The sequence below is a fragment of the Agelaius phoeniceus genome, chromosome 10 (genome assembly GCF_051311805.1).
Source record: "Agelaius phoeniceus isolate bAgePho1 chromosome 10, bAgePho1.hap1, whole genome shotgun sequence".
NCBI lineage: Eukaryota > Metazoa > Chordata > Aves > Passeriformes > Icteridae > Agelaius > Agelaius phoeniceus.
In genome coordinates, this window is record NC_135274.1 from 22,463,876 (window position 1) to 22,487,161 (window position 23,286).

At 45.7% G+C, this 23,286-nt stretch overlaps 2 protein-coding genes across 3 annotated transcripts; both read left to right on the forward strand.

Annotated features, from left to right (window-relative positions):
• Positions 1-1,669: 1,669 nt before the first annotated feature.
• TNFSF10 (TNF superfamily member 10) lies at positions 1,670-11,437 on the forward strand. The gene is made up of 5 exons (XM_054639388.2): positions 1,670-1,976; positions 5,497-5,649; positions 7,071-7,113; positions 7,814-7,930; positions 8,655-11,437. The coding sequence occupies exons 1-5, from the start codon at positions 1,854-1,856 to the stop codon at positions 9,101-9,103; spliced, it is 885 nt and encodes a 294-aa protein (XP_054495363.1). The 5' UTR covers positions 1,670-1,853; the 3' UTR covers positions 9,104-11,437.
• A 4,105-nt stretch (positions 11,438-15,542) lies between these two features.
• GHSR (growth hormone secretagogue receptor) lies at positions 15,543-21,756 on the forward strand. 2 transcript variants are annotated; one of them, XM_054639575.2, is made up of 2 exons: positions 15,543-16,391; positions 19,543-21,756. In XM_054639575.2, the coding sequence occupies exons 1-2, from the start codon at positions 15,638-15,640 to the stop codon at positions 19,845-19,847; spliced, it is 1,059 nt and encodes a 352-aa protein (XP_054495550.1). In that variant the 5' UTR covers positions 15,543-15,637; the 3' UTR covers positions 19,848-21,756. The 2 variants fall into 2 exon arrangements, with proteins under 2 accessions (XP_054495550.1, XP_077040261.1); XM_077184146.1 differs by having other exon boundaries at positions 19,591-21,756.
• The last annotated feature ends 1,530 nt before the right edge of the window (positions 21,757-23,286 follow it).

The window sequence follows — 23,286 nt, forward strand, 5'->3', positions numbered from 1 at the left end:
GGAGAAGTCCAAAGTGTCACAATGACTTTCCTGAGAAGTCATAGGAGGGGACCATGAGCTCACTTATGAAAGATGTTAATCTTCTCCATCTGACATGTGTGTTGGAATTACCCAGATCTGAAATGTTTTGGCACACAGTGTGAATGTCTCAAAGAGCCAGACAAATAAACTCTCTGCTGCCACGTTGAACGGGGATTGGGGAATTATTTTGCTACATTATGATGGAATAAAAAACAATTTTCCTCTAAATGGTTGACTGCAATGCAGTTACTCTCTTTAAAGATGATCTCAATAATCAGGGGAGATTAAGAGATCTTTTAATTTTCCCCTGTAAATATACTGAGACCTCCACCTGCATCCTGGCATTCAGGTGTTGAACAGGAGCCAAAATTTCATCACATCCTGCAGCCAACGGCACAGAAATGATTGACTCAAATATCTGCACTTGGATTTGAAATCCCAGTTTTCTGTGGCTGCACAGCCAGCAGATTTATTTTTTAAATCTGCTGATTTAAAAGTGTCAGCAGATAATGATGGATTTGCTTACAACCCAGCCTGTGTGAGGTGAAGGTATCAGAATCCCAGGGAAAGTTAATGGACACATCCTAAAGCATGGACATGCCTTTGGAAAACATCTATCTGGGCACAACAGTTTGGAGAAAAGCTTGCAAGAAGGAGCCTTAGAGGTTTGAAAACCAACCAAACAAACCCCATAGTACCATTAGATAAAGAAAGCTCAAATGTACCTGATGTCCACGTACTGTGGCAATAATCATGTCATGACCAGGGTGTAGAAGCACTGGCAGCACTGGGATGGAGCTCCTGGCACCAGTTATTGGCTCACAAGCACCTTTCTGTGAGGTTCCAGCTGCACAGGAGAAGCTGCAGAGGATAGGACACAGGGCAGCTCAGGAAGAACATGGAGCTATTGGAGTGAATCCAGATGATGCTCAGAGGGCTGAAGCACCTCTCCTGTGAAGAAAGACTGAGAAAATTCGGTTTGTTCAGCTAAAGAGGACTCCAGGGAGTCCTCAATGCAGCCTTTCAGTACTTGAAGGGGCCTTATAAAAAATATGAGGACAGACTTTTTATCAGAACTTTCTTCGATAGAACAAGGGGTAATGGTTTTAAACTGAATGAGCGTTGATTCAGATTAGGTATTAGAAAGAAATTATTTCCAATAAAAATAGTTTTACACTTAGGGTGGTGAAAAACTGGCACAGGTTGCCCAGAGAAGCTGTGGATGCTCCATCCCTGGAAGTGTCCAAGGCCAGGCTGGACAGGGTTTGGGACAGTGGAAGGTGTCCCTGCCCATGGCGAGGGGTTGGACGAGCTGAACTTTAAACCAATCTATGATTCTAAGACTCTATTACACAACTTGAACTCAGGAAACTCCGTGCCTCTCTGCGCACATAACCGTAGCCTTAATGCCTTTAAAAAACCCATCTTCCACCGTTCTCAGGCGGCAAACTCTCAGAGAGTTTGCTCGGAGATGCTCCGGCAGTGCTGAGAACGGTGACCGCCCATCCTCGCAGCGATCCCTGTGCACTGCGGGGAGGCGGCACCCGGGAGGCCAGCCCGGGAATTCAGGGCGGGAAAGCAAGGAGAGCACGGAGAGGAACCAAGAAGAGGAGGGCTGGAATAGAGAGGAGGGAGGCCACGGAGGGGAGCCAAGGAGGCGGAACAGAGCGGAGGAGGGCACGGCCGGGGAGGGTCCCTCAGGCTCCCTCCTGCCGCCCCGCCCGCTCCATGCCCCGGCGGGCGGATTGAGCGCGGGGCTGCATTCGCTGCGGGACAGCGGCCCTGAGCCCCCGCAGCCCCGGAGCCCCCAGCCCGGCCCTGCCAGCCCCAGGATGCTGCCGGCGGGCGGCCCCAGCCCCGCGCAGACCTGCGGGGCCGTGCTGGTGGCTGCCGTGCTGCTGCAGTCCGTGTGCGTGGCCGTCACCTTCCTGTACTTCACCAGCGAGCTGCGACAGGTCTGTGCGGGGCTCGGCGGCGGGGGGAGCCCCGGGACAGGCCGGCTCGCTGGGCGGGGGGATCCCGCAGCACCCCCGGGCTAGGCCGGGCCGGGCCCCCGCGGACAAAGGGCTCCGCTCGCTGCTCCCCTTTGTCTGCAGCGCGGCCGGGCCGGGGGTGTGCGCGGGGAAAGAGCTCAGAGCCGGGGCACATACGGAGCGTCAGGCTCGAGAAAACAAAGTTCGGCGCTTTGGCAGGAAATGTGTTTCCCATTAGAGCGCGAATTCGCCGCCTCATCACTTTTGCGGTGCGGGAGGGCTGGGTGGGACAGGCGCTGTCTGTCAGCTGCACCGCCGAGGAGGACTGGGGAGAGCTCGAGTGCCCCGTGGATGCTTCCCGTAGGATAATACATGGTTTCAAGACTGTGACTAATCCTAAAGGAACTGCACCAGACGGCGAACACCGCTGCATTCGCCAGAATAACTTCTAAAGAATCCATTGTGTAGTCTAGATGCTTTGGTCTCCTTGCAGCCCCCCTTGAGGCCTGGCAGCTGCTGCTTAACTCTTCCCTCTTCTTGGGAAAGATCATTTACACTCCAAGAAGGGTGAATTTAGCTGACAGTCCAGTGTGTGTGGTCCTGCTTTTCAAGGACCCTTGTTACTCAGGGTTTCCATGAGTGTCTTACCCCAAATTGACTGTCCTGCTGTGCCTGGGTGTTGCTACTCCTGGCACACAGGTAAACCTACCTGCAGGTAAGTGTTCTGTACGTCTACAGCTTCAGAAAGTATTGCATAAATGTAAGTTACTATTGTATATAAGCACTCAGTAATCCATAATTAATTACATTATTAATAATAATGTAGGTATGCATATTATGTTATATATGAATTTATTCTACATTAGATTAAATGGGTGGAGTCTTCTGAGATGTCAGAATTCTCTGTGAGGCAAAGGAGGCAATGCTCATACTTTCAAAATGTATAAAACAGATTTTCCTGCTGAACTTATAGCTGTGGCTATCCAATGGAGGAGTCACAGAAATGTGCTCATTTTGTGAAATCAAGTTACATGATTGCTAATGAAGAAAAATATATAAAGGCATCCTCCTTTCCTCATGCACACAGTACAGAATTCCTTGCTAACAAATGTGCCAATCTAAGTAATTAGTAACCACACTTATCTTTTCCTTCCTTCTATTCAAACATGTACACCTGGGACACAACCACATCCCAGGGACTTGCCTAAAATACAACTCACACTTCCTGAAGCATAACAAGCCTGCATTTGTTGTGAAGGAATAAACCAAAGATGTGCTGGACAGCAAAAAAGGGTGCTGGCTCTGGAGAGGGCACCTTAACCACAAATTCCTGCATTTTCCATCTGGTGCACCATAAACAGGAAAAAACTCTTCTAGGCACAGCCTGCTACTCCACATCCACATGGTGCATGTGGAATAAATCTCTGTAGATAAACTGTGATTTTTATCTGCACATTTTTCTTCCCTCTTTTTTGTTCACAATACCTGCATTTCTGCATCTTCACCGAATCACTGTGGCTGCACAGACTGCAGGTATTTCTATCTTTATAAAAAGCATGCTGGTAACTAGCAGGGTTTGTCCACTAGAGCTGTAGTAACCTGATTAGGACTAGGAGTATGACATTTGTGTAACTGTTTTGCTTTAAGAGGAAGTACTAAGACAATAAAGTTCTTATGCTTCAGGATACAGGGCTGCAAGGAAAACAACCTCAGGCTTCCTCCTATTTCAAGTCCAGTAACCACTCCTAACATAGGAGAGAGGCTCTACAATAACTTCCTGCAGGAGTTGTGTCCTCAAAGGGTTCAGTGCTGCAGGTAAACCTCATTTGAGTAAATCTTACAAGAGAAATCCCAGCCTCTTGGTTCCATCATGTGCTGCTGCAAGGCTGCATTCCCTGAGGTTTCAAGCTGCACACAAAGTAAGGTTCCAGTGCCAGGAGAGTGAAGCTGTTTTGGGGAAAAGTGAGCAGGTGAGGTGGAGGCAGAGGTACAGGGCTGTTTTCTCCCACATGGGAGGGCAGAGCTGGGAGCTGAGCTGTGACAAGTCTGCAAGAGAATAAACAGTAACCTCACAACTTGCCTATGTCTGGCTTTTTATCTTAAACTCGTCAAACTACTTTTTTATAGAAGCTCATTGTGTAGTTAAATGGGTCAGAGCCAGTAGTTTTACCTTAATGAGCACATAGTATTAATCACTTGGAGTTCTTGAAACCTGGTTTAGAAATACCACTGCACTCCTTGGCAAGGACACAGAAACCCTCACAAACACACTTTTCCTTCTGCTGCCTCCAAAATACATCATTTCAAGTACTAGCTGAAGCTCAGTGGAATCTGCTGCTGCACACTGAAGGTGGGACTTGAAGGGGGTGAAATCTCCTGCCCCTGTAGCAGGAAATCTCTTCCTAAACACCTTTGTTTTCTAACAGCCAGGAAAAGCCTGGAGAGTGAAGGAGAAAATTCGCCTGTTGCTTTCAATGCCCCAGTCTCAAGGACAGCTAAAAACTGGTGCTTGTAGGAAAAAATGGATCTGTTTAGCAAAGCAAACCAAGCTTCTTTAACACAACAAAAGAGCGAAATTTAAATGCTACTGCCAGGATTCCATCTGAATGCTCTGCACGTTTCTTGCTGTTCTCTCTAAGTGCCTGTAGTGCTTTGCTGGCTGCACAAGGCTGACCAGTGTGTAGCAGGAGCCCAGTTCAAAGCAAACAAGGGCTGCTCTCGGGTCCTGTGCTCCCACGTTAACCAACAGCGCCAGCTGGAGTCGCATCCGCAGGGAGCTTGGAGAGAGATTTCCACCAGGAAAACCCTCCCAGTCGAGATTCCCTTGGAGCCAAAAGGAGTTTTGCCAATCTCTTCAATCCTCGCAGAAAACAAAAATGTTTTCTCCGTGACTAGAGGATACAGATAGATACTTGATATTTTCATGTCAAAAGCATCCAGCATTATAATTTTATTTGGACTCAAATGTCATTCCAGTTGTCTGGATCATCAGGATAAATGGTGTTAGGAGAGAGCCTAAATTGGATATAGGAAGGATATGGTACACACATATATAACATCAAAGGTCTGGATTATAAATGCAATTGGCAGAAAATACAGCATAGAAAATACTTTTAAGTTCTAGTATTTGATTTCATCCTCAATAATCTGTTTAAAAACCAATAATCTGTCTAAAGAAATGTTTCTAATGCAGAACTAGAGAATCTAAAGAGTTTCCAACATCAGGGATTTGGGTGTTGAATTTCCACTAAACCTATTAAGTTGAATACTGGATACTGCATTTATGTCCATGCAGATAATGCAAACATATTTTTGCATGTGAGGTATGCCCTCCTATTTAAATATATCAGATCAGGATGAATTAAATCCTCATGTTGTTCATATAGCCCTACTTGCACCATACTTCAGAGAAAAGTGTGTTTCTTAGCAGTTAGTGCATGTAGTGACATACCAGAGCTGCAAACACCTGGATGAACAATCCTGGCTTTTCCCTGTGCTGCAGCTGCAGGACTCGTACTCCAGGAGCGGCATCGCCTGCCTCACCGGGGAGGAGATCGGGAACTCCATCCAAAACCTGGAGCTCCTCGAGGCTGAAGACAGAGAGGCTGATCCCTGCTGGCAAGTCAAGTGGCACCTGGGGAAGTTAATTAAAAAGGTATTTGGGAGCAGTGTGCTTGGTGGTGTTACAGCTGAAGGGATCCTAATAGCAGAGTAAAGGAGGCTCAGATTGTGTTAGTGCAAAGCATGGTCAGGCCACAGCTCCAGCTGCAGTGCTTGCACTGAAGCGAAGGGAAAAACAACCCATAAAAGTGGTTTCACTGCATTCAGGAAATACTAAAGCAAAGACTATCAGCTTTTACTAAGCAAAGTCCAGTGATGGGTTGGCTTATCTGAAATACCTCAGGGTAAAGGGCTTCTGCCTGACCATACAGGTCAGGGTGCTATCAGAGCTGTCACTGCCTCTTTGAAAATACAGGGAGGCTGGGGAGAGCAAATGAGGTTAAATGTAACACAGGGAGAGGTACAAAGGTGCCTAAGGAGTGGTCCAGTCATGAGCTGTGTGATGCAGTGATGGAGGAAGGAGCAAGTGGGCACATAGCATCAGGCACAGCACCTTCCCAAAGAGCACCTCCTGCATGGTGCACACCATACACATTTTGGCTACAGAGGACAAAGTCAGTCTGGCTGAAAAATCACAGGGGCTAAAATCCTCTGGAATGGCTTTCAAAATCCCATCTCCAGCACATAAACAAGCTCATCCACAGAAATTATCTCCTGCTGAAATTTCCTGGCAAAAACAGATCTTGCAGTTCTAACCAGATTCTCTATTTGTATTCAGAGATCTCAGCTCCTTTGGTGGAAGCTCTGCCAGTGAAGTCCCTGAACTCCTGAACAGAGAAAGCATTGTTTTAGTTGGTGGATGTTTACACATTTGGTATACCTACTAGCTCCCTGATTGCTTAGAAAAAAGTAGGCTGGGTGCCAGAAATAAGTTACAATTATGATAATACTACTATTACTGTTAGGACAGATGGGTAAATAGAAATGTAGCAGGACAAAAGCCATCAATAATTGGCAATACAGGCTTTATTAGCCACCCAGGTAAGGCATCACCACACTTGCTGCTGCTGCACCACTGTCCATACCAAACTGGTTTGTTTCAACAGTCAGCAAACAGTTATGAAGAAGGGGAATGCACAAAGTAAAATATGCTGGATTAAGATCTTAGATAGCTAGAGGTATAAAAATAAATTCAATTTAATTTTTGAGATCTAAGACCATATAGTTCACACTGCCAAGTATTCTGCAAATGGAAGCTGGTGCTTGGACACTTCTCTTATTTGAGAGAAGCATTAAATTTCAGATTTTTCAACAGACTTATGCCTGAGCTCTTGAAAATGTTTTCCTATGCCTTTCATCACCTATTACAACAAATTAATAGGTGCTTTTCCCCCTATTTTCTTGTTGATCAAATTCAGAATCCCCTTTATTCATGAGTAAAAAAAAGGTGTGTCTTTTTCCTCCCCCTGTCAGCCTCAGCTGACAAGCTAATTCATTTTTACTCTTTGTTGGCAGATGATGTCAAGAAGCTACGAGGAAAACATATCTGCAATCAACGGTATTGTAATAATTTTATTATCTGTGGTAAAAAGGAGCTGCTAGGGGCACTTGATGTGTAATGACTTGATTTTTTAAAAGTGCAGAAAACTGGCATCAAATCCTTGTATGATTTAAGATCTTGTATTGGCATCAAGTCATCAAAAAACGATTACTTACTACTAGAAGGTAAATTTTTTCAGGAGCCAGAATTACTGTCAAGTGGTTAGAGCAAGGTAACCAAGGTGGATGCAGAGGACTCAGCCTCTGGATCTCAGATCCATGTGTATGGGGGATGTTTAAAAATCCTTCCAGTACCCCAGCTCCTGGAACATGCAGCACAGAGCTGCAGAGATCAGGAACAAAGGAATCGCTCTGCTGAAACTCACACTAAAGATGCTGAATGAAAGCATTACAACCTCCAAGTGGAAATTCACATGGAGATTAGGAATATTTAACCATAAAATTGAGTACTATAGGTTATTTTGTCTGTTGGTAACTTGAAGGCAGAGGGAGGAGAAAAAGAATAAAGAGTCACATAAATACATTTCATGAGCAAGCGTGAAAGTAGAATTTGAGCCTTATTACCCAACAATCAGCCATCACTCTATGCTTCAGTCAATTAAAAAGTGACATAGCTATTCCTTAAAATCAAGTCAGGTGGAATAGATGTGCTTTCTGAAGTCCATGCTTCTGATGTGGGTGTTTCTTTCTCCCTTCAGTTGAGAGGACTCTGACCCTGCCGCACACGGAGGGGCAGCAGCCGCGCGGTCCCATCCGCCGGATCGCGGCGCACCTGACGGGCAGCAGCAGCAGGAGGAGCTCCCTGTCCTCACGCAGTAAGGAGAAGCCTTTAACCACAGTTAAAGACCACAGAATTAATTAAACTATTCTCCCATTGCTAGCCTCAAAACACCTTTTAATACTTGCATTGGGTCAGTAGTAGGAAACAAATCGTCTTGTCCCAAACATTGGGTTTTTTCGGCTAATTCCCACCAAACAGAGAGAAAGCCCATTTCCTCTGGGTACCTCCCTAGCTCTTCTTTTGGAGCCCTCATTAGGGGGAAAAAAGAACTTTAGATGTCCTTCCTAATGTTATTTAGATGTCCTTCCTAGTGTTAGGTTTACCTCTTTTCTTTCATTTCCTTCTGTTGGTTGTGTGAGTCCCAGCTGCTATGGTGACAGACCTATTAGAAATGTGAGACAGACAGCAGAGACTTGACATTCAGGCCGTGTTAATGAAGGGCTTGCTCGGCTTTCTGCAGCTTCAGAGGGTATCAGACACTAATGGATATTTTACCTTTGTTACTAAGTAAAAACATAATTTCCTCCCCTCTTATTTGGGAGCTCAAATACTAAAAATAAAGGCAGTTCATGTTAATTCCCACATAAAGCCTACTTATGGACCATCAGATTGTTGTGAGAATGGGCCTAATGAACTGCTGGGAAGAGCAGGTTTCCTTACTTTGTTATTAAAAACCAGGCTCCTCAGCTAGCAGGCACTTGTCTTCACCACCCGTTTTTTAAGTTAACATTTCTCTCTCTCTTTTTTTTTTTTTCAAGTAAATTCCTTGCCCAGAAGAGGAATTGGACACAAAATAAACAACTGGGAATCATCAAGAAAAGGCCACTCCTTCCTTTACAACGTGGAGCTGAGAAATGGCGAGTTAGTGATACCCCAGACGGGCTTTTACTACATCTACTCACAAATTTACTTCCGCTTCCGCGAAAACGAGAACGAGGACCCAGAACTGTTGGGACAAATCAGAAACCCCAAACAGCTTGTCCAGTATGTTTACAAACTGACTAACTACCCTGAGCCCATTTTGCTCATGAAGAGTGCAAGGACAAGTTGCTGGTCTAAAAAGGCAGAATATGGACTTTATTCCATCTATCAAGGTGGTGTGTTCCAGCTGAAGAGAGAGGACAGGATATTTGTCTCTGTCAGCAACAGTGACATAGTTGACATGGACAAAGAAGCAAGTTTTTTTGGAGCCTTTATGATCAGTTAGAACGTGAAAATCATGATCCCAAACGGCCCAGTGTTTTCCAGTCAGGAACAGCTTAAATTCCTATAAAATGGGATCACAAGCAAAAGCTGTCTCAATACCAAAAAGAACAGACTGCCCTTTCTCAGCTCACTCACTGCATGCCAAGTTCTGTCCCAGCAGCCAGGAAGAGCAGCAGCAGCTGGCTGTGGCAATGCTCTGTGCAGGCACAGGCAGCCTGGCTGGGAATGTGTGAGGGATTCACAGCCCTCAGGTGATTCCTTGGCCAGAACCCCAGGCAGGTAAGGGCTCACCAGCAGCAGAGATGCTCCAGGCTGGCTCAGCTGTGGCACCAGGGATGGTGGATGCTCCAGGTCTGGTTCCTCAAGGCTGAGACTGGATCTCAGATTGTATTTGTGCTCTCCATTGGGACCCTGTCTTGATCTTTGTACATACTGTACCCAAGTGCCTGTGGAATTTCTCCTGAAGTTTTTTGAACAGGAGTTTTGCAGAAGCTGCACATCTTCATCTCATCTAACAAAGCACTTAAGCACCTAATTAATTTTAAGCACACAAACAGTCTGACTACACCAGGGTATCCACATGCTTGAAATTAAGTATGTGCTTAAGCATTCTCCAGGATCACGTCTTGAGTAAACACATTTGTCTTGTGCAGGATATTGTACATAAGAACAGCTGCTGGAATGGCACTGAAGAGCTTTTGAAATCAATCTGTGTTTTGATCAACATTTTGTAACAGTGCCTATTTACTTAATTACTCTGCTGCAGACATCTCACCAGGCTCCCAATAAGTTCAGTAATGCAGTTGCTGTTACAGTTGACAGCAAGAACTGGATCCAGAAAAAAAAAAAAGGTGGGTTTCCATAAATACTGAATTCTGTGAGAAATTTGCAGCAATTTAGCCATGACAAGATTCTTCCATGTTTATTTGTACTGGTGTATATTTGGTAGGATGTAATGTAGAATAACACACCCCAGTGACTACCATTTTGAGGAAAACAGGCACAACTATCTGTTCTTACAACTATGCTGCTTATTTAGATAATGCTGTAATTATTTGATTTTATTCTTTAGGAATGGTCGGGAAATTCTCACAATGTTTTTTATAAAATACATTTTTTAAAAAAATGAACAATATATTTTTTAACTCTATGAAAGTGACTATTTTGTATTAAAAGGATTGGAAAGTTTAGACTGTATGGGCTCAATGCCCAGCAAAAGTCAGGTAGTGTAAATTAGCACATCTGTAGCATTGTCAGTGGAAGAATAGCAAATTGCACCATGAACGCTTTTTGCCCAGATTTGCAGGAAACAGTGGGAAAGGTGGAAAAATAAAATTGGAGGGAAAGGAATACAGTTCTGCAAATGTTACTTGTGATGGCAGGATAAGGTCTGGCTGTCTATTTTTTTGAATACACTGGGGTTGCCGTGGGAACCCTCCCATTCACCTGCATGCTGCAATTAAACCACAGCAGCCCCTGCACATGGGCCTCACCAGTAAACAGGCATGGTTCATCCTCCTGCCCATCAACAGCAGGGGATTAACAGACACAGCCCCTGCCTTTTTCTGGCCATTCAGACAAGCAGGGACCTTGGCTCACTTAAATACCATGTTGGAGCAGCAAGAGAAGAATTTCAGGAGTACCCTTCTTTTGGCAGGTTAGAGCCAAGAAACACACCAGAGTGAGCTGGAAATAATGAGGTTTAACTTCTGCCTGCTGTTTAACAGTGTCACACGTGCTGTGTTCAGTGGCAATCAAATTTGTGAAATTCTTCACCATTTACTGGAACACTTTGGTTTTCCTCCTTCTCAAATCATCTGTTTTGACAGAGAGCAGAAAACATTTCTACAGTTTTCTCTCTGATTTCAGTATTTAATTCAGAAATTTTCTCCCAGCTAGAAAGGCTGGAGAACAGAGCCATTCCCTACATACCTGGATGTCTGTTACCTTGGGGAAATGACTTTTGTAGGTTCTCCCTGCAGATGGACTGGGCTTGGTGATTGCAGCACAGGACTGACCCCTGCTATCAGATTTGATCACTGCATGCAGAGCACATTGCAACAGGAATCACACCAAACAGTAATTTTCTGAGTGATCTGAAGGTGTGTTTGCCAGATGTTATCTTGGGGGAAGATTATCAAGGGATATCAGACAGGACACCTTTAAAGAAGAATGGAAAAATATAGCAAGTTCTGTTTGTGCTGTGTCCTGACTCACACTTTTCATCTCACTTTATGCTGAATGACATATGTAGCAAATTTTTATAGATTGCATTAATATGTGAATATTGTAAATTTTTCTACATGACTTTTATATAAAACATTTTTACTAAGTAGTTATTTAGTCTCACAGTGATTATTGGTGTCATCCTATGGCTTCCATGACAACCCTGTCTTAGATCATTTCCCTGACATTGATTGGTATCAGACATGATCCACTAAATGCCAGAGATGGTTGCAATGCAAAGGACAAAATGCAAACCATTGAGCAATGCCATATTGTGCAATTCCACATAACTGGCTCCCAGATCCCAGCTGGTGGGCAGCACCTGGAAACAGTAAGCTGAAGAAATCTCTGAAAATGATCTTGTGACCAGAGGACAAAATTCTGAGTGTTTCCCTTGAGGTACTTCTCATGTTTCTGGGCTTTAGCAATTATTTAAGCAATGGGAATTCTTATTTAGTAGCAAAACATGTGATTCTTACCCATTACCAAACTACAGTAGAAGGTGTTTGTTCAGCCTGGAGAGGAGAAGGCTCTGGGAGAACTTACAGCATCTTCCAGAGGCTCCAAGAGAGCTGGAAATGGACTTTTCACCAGGGCACAGAATGACAGGGCAAAGGGGAATGGCTTCCCACTGCCAGAGGGGCAGGATAGATGGGATATTGGGAGGGAATTGCTCCCTGTGAGGGTGGGGAGGCCCTGGCCCAGGGTGCCCAGAGCAGCTGTGGAGCCCCTGGATCCCTGGGATGTCCAAGGCCAGGCTGGATGGGCAGCTGGGATGGTGGAAGGTGGAATCACTGCACCAAGGGGTCGTGTTCTCTCTGGGGCTGGGAGTGAGGAAGGGGGACACAGTGCCCAGGTGGGATCCAGTGAGCTGAGCCTAAACCTCAGAATTGGTGACTGCAGAGCACAGCTTTGCTGATTAATAAACTAGCAGTGTTTTGAAGTCTGCTTGCAGATATTACTGCTATATAAACATCTGTAAAGTAATTTGAGCTCCTTCTGTGTTTGACTTTATCAAGCTGGATTAGTGCTATTCCAGCTGCACTCCTCAGTGATGAGAGTTGCTAAACCATAACCTTTGAAAGCATACACCAGGTGCTACCTCCTGCTCTAAACCACATTTATAACAGCAGTCAAAACACCTTCTGTCCCTGGATATAATACAAAAAACCTGAATTTGCTTTTCTCTGAGTTTTGGAGGTGCATCATTTTAAAATTAATCTCTACCTTACAGTCTGTTTTCCAGTTTCTTTTTCTCTCCACAATAAACACATAATGACTGTAGGTTCAAAGCCTTCAGATATTTCCATGACAACAAAGACTGATATAAACAAGAATTAGAACTTTACTGGACAAGAAGAAAATTGAAAGAATGGAACATCGGAGAGAAATCACAAAGCTCCACAAATAGAAACTCTTCTATTTCATCTCCAGTGCTCAATGCAGTTTTGAAGCTACTGAAGAGAAACACAAATAATTTAAGAGTTCCATGAAAGGTAAATGTCTAGTATAATGTGTTTTCTAAATTATCTTTTTAATATCTGGTTTGCTCATACATCCAGCTAGTGGATAAATAGAATAAAAAGTCCTTAACTTCAGCCCCTTTCTCTCATTGCAGTAAGACCAATGCCTTCACTCTTGTCTTGTTGGCAACATGAAACTAATGTTCTTGCAGCTGAGGGCTGGTGGATAACTTTGGGGAGCCTAAAGCCATCTTCTCTCATAGTTCTTACCTCCTCTATCACCACTATCTGTACCACTATCCTTTAGCAAATGCAAAGCCCAAGCAGGAATCCATTATCGTGCAGTGTTTGTGGATGACAAATCTTTAAATTCCATCCAAATTTGGCCTGCAATCACCAAAGAAATTAAAAAGAAAACTAAAGCTGCCTTTCTTCTCTCTCAGCTGGCATTTTTTTCTGGCCCTGATCCAACCCCATGCAGGAAAAGCAGCCAGAGGAGCCCTTGATTCATGATACCCTTTTAAGAAGGAGATCAATGTTGCTGCATTTGAAGTGCAACTGCCAGTTCTGATCCAATTGGCTCAAAACGCATCAAACTCCCAAGAAATTCAGGGTTGAATCATTGCATTGCAAGCTCAGGTTGTCTGTAGTGTACAGATCTGGTGCTCACTCACTGTTGGTACTTGATTTTGGTATAGACACCACAATAAGTTATTATTCCAGAAAAGAATTAATTATTTGCTTGGGAAAAAAAAAAAAAAACCAAAAAAAAAAAACCAAACCCAACATTTTTCTCTCCCTGGAGAAAGATAAATTGTCATTTTTGACAAGACACAGTCGAGCAAAACCAAAAATAATTTCATGAAGTATCTCCTCTACATAGGAAGTCACATTTATAGCTTTGGGCCATTTTCTCTGGTAAATATCAACATCCTGCAACTAACATCACTGGTCTGAGAATGTATTAGGGAAAGGAAATTTTTAAAAGGAGTGAGATAATTCCTTATAATAATGCAAAGTATTTGGCAGCCTAACCACATAAGCAGTTGCCATCTCCTCCATAATATAAAGCAATGTCATGTAAATTAGACTGGGGACACAGTTCTAATATGAAATAACTGTCTTTTAGTGGCATGAAGCCCATGATTTTTATTCAGAAACATATAACACAACTATACAGGCAGCTGGGTAGACAAAGTGAGAAGTACATTAGACTCTTCCTCCTTTTCAACTGCAATAATGTGCAGCCATCCCTCATAAAATTTAGTAACTGTTGAGTAACTTGCTGCAAAACTGTCTCACAGTTCATGAGCAGGAATGAGAATACTGATTCCAGTGAAACTGCAGAAATATATCATCCAAATGAGGATATGGACAAGGCACAAAGGCTAATGCTTGCATGATTACAGAAGGCACAAATTACAGAAAACAGGCACAGGCAGAGTAAGTCAGCATTGTGTCACATCACACTTGTGCTCTCTACCCTCCAGCAAAGCCCTGCAGCCATGGAAGGGGAATGGCATAAACCTGCTTCCCTGCTGGACTGATGGAGCTCAGAGCAGCCTGGGCTGGTGGAATGGGATGAGCTTTGAGATCCCTTCCTACCCAAACCATCCCATGATTCTGTGGTTAAGGTAGATGCCAACATGGATTCAGAGCACTGGCTGCCCCCGAGAGATGGGACACGAGATCCAGCCCCTCTAGACAGACAGGAGTGAAAAAAGATTGTGCTGCAGCACACATACCCTTAGAATTTGTGAGGACAAGCTGGAAAGCTGGAGAGATACACCCTATACAGATGTGTGGGAAGTTACTTTACTGTCTCTGATCTCACCTTGTTCTGCTCACATCTTATTTCTTGGGTCCAACATTCTCCTTCCGTACAACAGCCATCTGCAGCTGGGGAAGCACGGTTCTGTCCGTGCCTGCAAAGGGCAGAGCAGAGGACAGCAGTAACACGCTGAATTGAAATTTAATTGCGGGTAAATCATGTAGAAGCGGGCGGCTGCTGCAGCTTCACCGAGCAGGAGCCTGGCCGGGATCCTGCCAAGATCCAAGGGCACAGCAAAGATACGGAGCGAGGAGGCAGCGATCGCACCCACGGCTGCGGGACCGGCCGCGTGTGCCGAGCGCCGCGGGGCCAAGAGCGAGGGGACAGAGCGCTGAGAGCGCCCGAGGGAAGGGACCCGGGCTCGGGCACGGCACCGGGGGCACGGACAGGCAGCATCACCCCGGGGCACGGACAGGCAGCATCACCCCGGGGCACGGCACCGGGGCACGGACAGGCAGCATCACCCCGGGGCACGGACAGGCAGCACCAGGAGCGCGGACAGGCGGCACCGCTCCTGGGCACAGTTCCGCGGGCACGGACAGACGGCACCGCACCGGGGCACGGCTCCGGGGCACGGATAGGGAGCAGTGCACCTGAGCACGGCTCCGGGAGCACGGACAAGCGGCACCGCGCCTGGGCACGGCACCGGAGCATCGGGAGCACGGACCAGCGAGACCCGCACCTGCCCAAGCGGGCGGGCGGCGGGGCAGGGACCGGGGGCGGACCCGGCCGGGGCTGAGCCGCGCTGCTCCCCCCGGGGCTCGGCAGGAAAGTTTGGCGGCTCGGCAGCGGCAGCGGGGGTCGCAGCGGGGCCGCTCCGTGCCCACGTCTCCTGTGACGCGCGGCAGCGCCCGCCCGCCCCGGGCCGGGGGGAGCGGCGGAGCGCGGAGAGGCGGAGCGGGGCCGCCCGTTCCCTGCCCGCCCCCGGCCCCGCACCTGTCCGGGCGCGCAGCGGGCACCGCGCGGGGCCGGGCCGCGCCGCGCCGGGCGGGGATGCGCAGCCCGCGGCGCCAGGATGCGGGAGGGGAGCGCGGGCGGCCGCGGCGCGGAGAACCGGACGGGCGCCGAGCCCCCGCTGCACCTGTTCCCCGTGCCCGTGCTCACCGGCATCACCGTCGCCTGCGTCCTGCTCTTCGTCATCGGGATCATCGGCAACCTCATGACCATGCTGGTGGTGTCGCGGTTCCGGGACATGAGGACCACCACCAACTTCTACCTGTCCAGCATGGCCTTCTCCGACCTGCTCATCTTCCTCTGCATGCCCCTGGACCTCTTCCGCCTCTGGCAGTACCGGCCCTGGAACTTCGGGAACCTCCTGTGCAAGCTCTTCCAGTTCATCAGCGAGAGCTGCACCTACTCCACCATCCTCAACATCACGGCGCTCAGCGTGGAGCGGTACGTCGCCATCTGCTTCCCCCTGCGAGCTAAAGTCATCATCACCAAGGGGAAGGTCAAGCTGGTCATCCTCTTCCTCTGGGCCATCTCCTTCATCAGCGCCGGCCCCATCTTCATCCTGGTGGGGGTCGAGCACGAGAACGGCACGAACCCGCTGAGCACCAACGAGTGCCGAGCCACAGAGTACGCCATCCGCTCGGGGCTGCTCACCATCATGGTCTGGACCTCCAGCATCTTCTTCTTCCTGCCCGTGTTCTGCCTGACCGTGCTCTACAGCCTCATCGGGAGGAAGCTCTGGAGGAGGAAGAGGAAGAACATCGGTCCAAACACTGCCATCAGGGATAAGAACAACAAGCAAACTGTGAAAATGTTAGGTACGAGTCCTCTTGCTCTGTTTTTCCAAAAGGATGTGTGTGCTTTTGTGTGTGTGTGAGAGAGAGAGAAAGACAGGGAGCTCTCTGATAGTTTGCTGTAGTTCCTTCCAAAGGAAAGAAAATGTTTCATACAAAAGGCTAAACCTCAGGGTAGCTGTAGGATAGCTCTCCTCCTCCCTTAGATTTATTTCTAACTGGTTTGAGCTGGGGACTCCCAAACAGTTAAACAAACATTAGTAAGAATCTCTGACAAGGACAAATACTACAGTTATAATTAGCTTGTGCCCTCGAGATTTTTGAGCATTTTTGCTCTCTGGTTGTGGATACCAATGTTATTTACAGAGAACAGTTTATTTCATTTTTAAACAAAACTAAACCCTTCTCAAGCCATGAAGTTGAGCTGCAGACTACAGCCAGGGAGGCAGGGCATGATGTGCACTAAGATTCATAGAAAAAGAGTATCAAGGTTTTAGCAAACTGGGGTTATTTCCTACTATGGCTGTGTAAGCTTATGATAATGTATCTGTATTTTCATATTAGCAAAACCCCAGGATAAGCTGAACCAGGAGCACCGAGTCTCCTTTGAGGTCTGTGATGCTGTAAAATCTCACAGACTGTAAGAAAACAGGATCAGGACAACAGACACTGTCACTCCTAACTTTGTGCATCGACACTGCTGAATGCTTTAAACACTTGTGGTTGGCACATGGAAACACAAGTTTTAACATACTAAGTCAGTGCATGTAGTGGCAGTTTGAAACACAACCCCAAAAAGTTGTCCTGCAGTTTAGTGTCTGAAAACTGCAGGATCCTGCTGCTGCTGCTGCTGCTGCGTACTTTTACCCAAGCCAAAAGTCCTCTGCAGTGCAAGTCATCCCGTGGATTTTGGGGGGGACAAGATGCTCTGCAGGAAGAAGCTTTCACAGGCTCCTTTCAGCAAGGTTGAAGTGGTGGGCTAATGAGGCAGACAAGAGGTGGCAGTGAGTCCTAAGTACCTTAATTATCAGATAGGAGCCTATCTATTCTTTTTGTTCATGTCCTAATTTATTACTATGCAACAGCAGGAGGAATAATAAAACCAGCAGCATTCTTTATGCCCTTTCAGCTATGTTTTATGATCAATAGAATTACTTCAGTCTGGTAAGCGTGACCTTGAAAGTAATTAATTGCTCACACTTCTAGAGGTTCAGGATTATGAACTTCCACTGACTATGAGTAAATTACCTATATTACTACTGCTTATATTTCCATATACTTAACTGTAAAGAATTTTGAAATAAAAAAATGCTTCTTTCTGCTCAGAAGTGCTGCCACAAGCATTGCAATATTTCAGGCACTCTTTTTTTTTTTCCTTTTACAAGGTCTGAGAACAGCCAGGCAATGGCAAGACTCTCCTCTGACAGAGAGCCAATATTCCCTAAATGATAACAGTCTGATGCCTGACAGAAAGATGGGAAGAAGTTGGTGAGGGCTCAGTGGCAGCAGATGCTCAATGCAGTCAACACTCACTGGTGTTAATGTTCTGCTTAAAATTTAGAAGGGGCTTACTGAGGCTTTATCAAGTCATGGAACATCAAGTAAATGGGATTAGCATCAGAAGTTCTTTTAACTGTAAAGACAGGTTATGCTTCTGGGACTGAAATTAAACACCTAAATGTATAGCCTGACTTGCAAAGGAGCTATCACATCCCATTCCTATTGAAATCCATGGGATTCTGCATGCATGAAGATCAAAATGTCAAAAGCCTGACTAGGGATATTGCACGCCTACCTGTGCTTAAAATTCTAGTCATAATAGGCTGTGCTTTAAACTCTGCTCATTCATAATGACCATCATGGTAATATTCATTACATGGATTCAAATCCCCATGTGAGCCAGGGAATCAAATTAATTTTGTAGTGGAGATAGTGAGGGAAAACTGGAAGTGGTTGGCTCAAGAAGATGCAGAGCTGGAAAACCTCTTCTGAACCTCAAGCTCTGGTGCTTTCCACTCCACCACAAGTCCTGCATAAGCATCCTTTTAAACTTGGGAATGCTAGTGCAGAATTTCTGGGGAAAGATACCTATAACCATTCCTCTCAGTAATCTGAATTTTATTATCTTCTAAGACATGATATGAGGATAGCTCACACAAGCAGGTTGCTAACACAGCCTCCCCAGGTTGGACTGGAATTTGAACAACCTGGTCTCGTGTAAGGTGTCTCGGCTTAAAGCAGGGGGCTTGGAAAAAATTTTCTTTAAGTTCCTTTCCAACCCAAACAATTCTGTTATTCCATGAACAGGTTAACTGTAAAAATTGCTTAAGAATGTCAGAAACCCTTGCTCGAGTTTTCTGGTTTTTCTCTCTGTAATATATTAATAGATACACTCAGAGCAATATGAAAAATAATAAAGGTCAAAGGCACACAGGAAATGAACAGAAACTGTTTCCCTTTCTCTCAGATGAAAATTCCAATGGGCCAGTGTTCAGAGACACACACATTCCCATTATTCTACAGACATGATATTTACATGCAAATGCAACCACTCTAGTAATACAGTAATACAGATATACTGTATAACTGTAATTATGTAGTTATATACTATACATTTAGTTTTACTCTTCTTGGGAGTAATTAATGTTCCAAAAAATGGACAAACTGGAGGGATGAACCACTCTCCTCTTCTTATCTTGGCATATGTGCTCTACAAGTTCCCATTCTGTGTTTTATTCTGGGGCCTTTGCCTTTAACAATTTTTCTTTTTGTCTTAAATAATTTTGCTTCCCAGTGATTACATTCTTCATTACAAACCACAGCGTTGAGTCTATCATGTATAATTTGCTTTTGTTAAACACTGCAGATGATAGATGGTCATATTTTGTCACCATTTGGATTCTTTAACAGTCTGTTGATGCAAACATAGGTTTTATAGGTCAGAAGTTTGCTACAACAGATTAGTTGGGCAATATTCAGGCAGCCTGTTTAGATATGATCCAAGTGTATTAAGTATCACCAATTCATACTCTCAGAGAATGTACTGAGACACAAGTGAAAGCTTAGGGGAGGCATTTTCACACTTTGTGATTAATTGGTTAAAGGAACAGAATGTTAATCACCTGTATGTTGATACTCACACTTAACACACTTTCTTCTGCTGTTTTTGTTTTAGTTGTGGTGGTATTTGCGTTCATACTCTGCTGGTTGCCTTTTCACGTAGGACGCTACTTATTTTCCAAATCCTTCGAGGCCGGCTCCCTGGAGATAGCAGTGATCAGCCAGTACTGCAACCTGGTGTCCTTTGTCCTCTTCTACCTTAGCGCAGCCATCAACCCCATCCTGTACAACATCATGTCGAGGAAGTACCGCGCGGCCGCCTGCCGCCTGCTGGGGCTGCGCGCCCTGCCCCAGCACAGCCTCTCCAGCAGCAAGCAGGGCAGCTCCCGCGGCTGGACAGAGCCCGCTGGCACCACATGACACCAGTGCCACCGCTGCCACCCGCCGAGTCCCCAGCAGGCCAGAGCGGGAGGGCAAGAGGGCAAGGAATGGGAATCCCAAGGCTGAAAGCGCCACTTGGGTCCTTACCCGGATGGGCTGAGAGGCGCCGTGCGGGCAAAGATCTGAGGGAAAAACCTGAAGTTTGGGACTCTGAGAGGAGAGAGGCGGTCACAGAATTTGGCAACGCTCCAGGTGTTATTTTTGTGCTGCTTTCGCCCGTTTGATTTTTTTAATGCTGACTTTAGCCCAGACCCGTCCTGAGCAGGCAAACGTGGCCCACTTGACTCGAGAGTTTGTATGACTTCAGCAGCGCCAATTCCAGCTGAATTTTTCCAGAGTTAGCTTTAGTTTTGCTAAGGATTTTGCTAGCATCTAATCTGACCCTAGAGAGAGGATACTGAATTGCCTTTTTGGAGTAGTAAACAGGAAATTTGATACACTTTTCATAATATCAATTTTTAAGTAAGCTCATGTTTTTCTTGGGATGAGGAAAATTATTTCTTAAAAAAAAAAAAAAAAAGAGATATAAAATGGATAATTTTTAAACATGCTAAAAATGAGTAACCTCCATGTCACATCCAAGTAGAAAGGAAACAAAAAAAAAAGCTTTCACAGAAGTGGCTTAGAACCTGACTGTACTGAAATATTTTTTTAAAATATATATCAGTGGGACAAGGACAGTGCTGACTTCAGGCCTGCAGTGATGCTATAAAAATGTGGAATGCAATCACCCACCAAAGTCTCTTTTTTTTTTTTTTACTAGCTAAATCATCTGTACTTGTTCTGTTCAGTTTGACTGTGAATGACTTGATGTGTTTGAACTTGGAAGCTTTTAATTGTTTCAATATTTGTAACGAGTTTGTGGCTACCTGTCCCTAACTGTGCCCCACTGCACCCCAAAGCTTGCTGAGGACAGGTATCCTGCCTGTAAACCCCCCATGTTTCTGTTTAAAGGCTGTCCCAGTGCCACATCCCCCTGTAACACCTGGTGTGCATTTGTGCTCGTTTGCTGCAGTGTTGAATTGAGAACATTTTACATTTTTTAACCACCGTGACCTGAGAAAATAATAGAAAAATCTGCATTAAAGGACACAGGCAGACACATTCTCATACTTGATTCATAAACCCCTTAAATTTGATTTTCATACCTCAAGTGTGCCATTTCAAGGCAAACCAGGAATCGTTCCATCTTCTGTGCTAATGAACGTGGCTTATATTGTCTCACCAACAGATGGGTTTTGTGCCCCACAGAGCTGACAGAGCTTTGGAGCATGCATGTGTGATAGCAGCTTTCTTTGGTTCTAGTGTTCATCCCCAGCTGGCCCACAGCCCCCTGTCCCTGATGGATTTTAATTGTCCCTGGTGAATTTTGTGTCAGCAGAACTCTCCTGCCTCCAACCCGCCGCTCACACCGATGGGCCCCTTCCCCTGTTACACCTTCAGCTGCTCAGGTTGAACTCACAAGAGAAATTGGCCTCCTCTGTATATGCATTGTCTTCTCTCTCACCTTGCTGGGGCCAGGGGCTGGTTGCTGCTCCTTGGTGGCACCTGAGCCTGTCCCCTCCCCACTCCAGGAGTGCAAACACCCACACTGAGGCACTGCAGCATCACCTCCTGCTCCACCTCTGCCCACAGGCACCTGGCTGTCCACGCTGCTCTCTCACCCACTGGCTGGCAAAGCAGGTCTGCTGGCAGAATTCATGCAACTCAGGGAAACACGACATTTGGGAACCAAGGAAAGAGGGTGCAGATGTGAGCTCGGTAACAAAATGTCTGTACAAACAAACCACACACACACCCGGCGTCACATCGGTGTTTCAGATCTCAGCTGTGTCTGTGCTGTTAAATGTGAACAGAAAAAGAAATAAAGTGATCAGACCCTTTATAACCCTGTGGCTCTGTCTTGGGGAGGACCCAGTGTGATTCAGACAACTGGATTTAATTTTTTTTTTTTCATATTTATATTTTAGTTTTGTTCCCCAAATCTGTGTAACTAACTTGATTAGGTTATTTTGTTTAATCAGAGTAACTGCAACATTAAAGCCCTGTGTAGACACATTTATGCATACAAACTACAAACATACTAATAATTTCATTTAGCCTAAGCATTTCATCAGGAGAAAATGTAAATTTTAGCTCTACCAACACTGTAAAATTTCCACAATTTTGTGTACAGAATGAAATTTAAAACATTTGATCTGGGGTCATAAAAGTCAGAAAGGCACTGGCTGCTCCTTGGAAGGGAGGACAAGATTTTTTCCTTCCTTCCTTCTAACTGAGGAGTTGGACTAATTTCTCCCAGTCCTTGGACAAATCTAGCAAAATACACAAATTATTATTAAAGAAATTAGCCAGTTTCGTAGGACTCTTGCACAAGCAGGAAAATACTTCATATCCAGCAGGGAACACAAACATTTAACACACTGTAGCTGTCACTACACCAGCCATTAGTGTTGCTGTCCTCAGTACCAAAGCTTTTCTATATGGATTCTCTAAAGCCAGAGGGGTCACACCAGCACATGCTGAGGAACTGCTGCTTCAAACTGCTACACAATGAACTGCTTTGATATGGAAATCATGGGAAAAAAACCACCTCAAAACCTGGATAACCCTCACTTTGGCATCATAAAATCAACTTTTGTCTGATGCCTCCAAAAAAATACACATGTCCCCACCTGCACTGATGGATGAATCCAGCATTGCTTGTCTTGAGTGTTATTCAGAGAATCACAGAACACAAAAGGGACCTTAAAGACTCTCTAGTTCCAACCCTCTGCTATGGGCAGGATGCCACCCACTACATCAGACTGCTCAGGGCTCCATCCAACCTGACCCTGCCCAAGTTGTAAGAAATAATTGCACTGGGGGAAAAAAAAGTGTGAGCAGGATTTGCAGGGTGTCTTTTACCTAAGAGCAGCGAGGTCAGCCCAAGGTAGGCATCACCAGCCTGCCCCAGGTACCAACAAGGGGCAAGGCTCCTCCTGCCTTATCTCTGGCAGGGTGAACAGGGGCAGGGTGGATGCTGCAGGTGCACAGGGCAGTGACAAAACAACCTGTGCTGGCACAGAGATGCTGGACTGGCCTGGCAAACATTTCCCAGCACACACAAAGCCCTTCTCCTCTGCCTCCCAGGGCACTTCTGCAGCACCTCGTGTTCCTGGCAGCTTCTCCTCAAAGCCTTCCCTACAGGAAAGGGCAAAGCTGTGCCTCCCATCCAGTCTTGGGTCTGGACATGGCTTTTGAGATCCATTTTTCACGGGGGGAAGACAAGAGTGCCTTGCAGGCACTGGGCTGTTCATTGGTGTGGGAGACAGGGCAGCTCTGCAGGAAAGAGTTTTTTCAGGCTTGGACCTTTCCATTTCTGGAAACTCTTTCCTGAGAGAACAAACCTTGCCAGTTCTGACTGAAAAAAAAAAAA

What these genes read in the sequence shown, in the direction of transcription:
- TNFSF10 (XM_054639388.2), top strand. Translation starts at nt 1,854, where the DNA reads ATGCTGCCGGCGGGCGGCCCCAGCCCCGCGCAGACCTGCGGGGCCGTG. An exon ending in TCACCAGCGAGCTGCGACAG is followed by an intron (nt 1,977 to 5,496) that starts GTCTGTGCGGGG and finishes CCTGTGCTGCAG; the next exon opens with CTGCAGGACTCGTACTCCAG. An exon ending in AAACATATCTGCAATCAACG is followed by an intron (nt 7,114 to 7,813) that starts GTATTGTAATAA and finishes TTCTCCCTTCAG; the next exon opens with TTGAGAGGACTCTGACCCTG.
- GHSR (XM_054639575.2), top strand. Translation starts at nt 15,638, where the DNA reads ATGCGGGAGGGGAGCGCGGGCGGCCGCGGCGCGGAGAACCGGACGGGC. An exon ending in GCAAACTGTGAAAATGTTAG is followed by an intron (nt 16,392 to 19,542) that starts GTACGAGTCCTC and finishes TTTTTGTTTTAG; the next exon opens with TTGTGGTGGTATTTGCGTTC.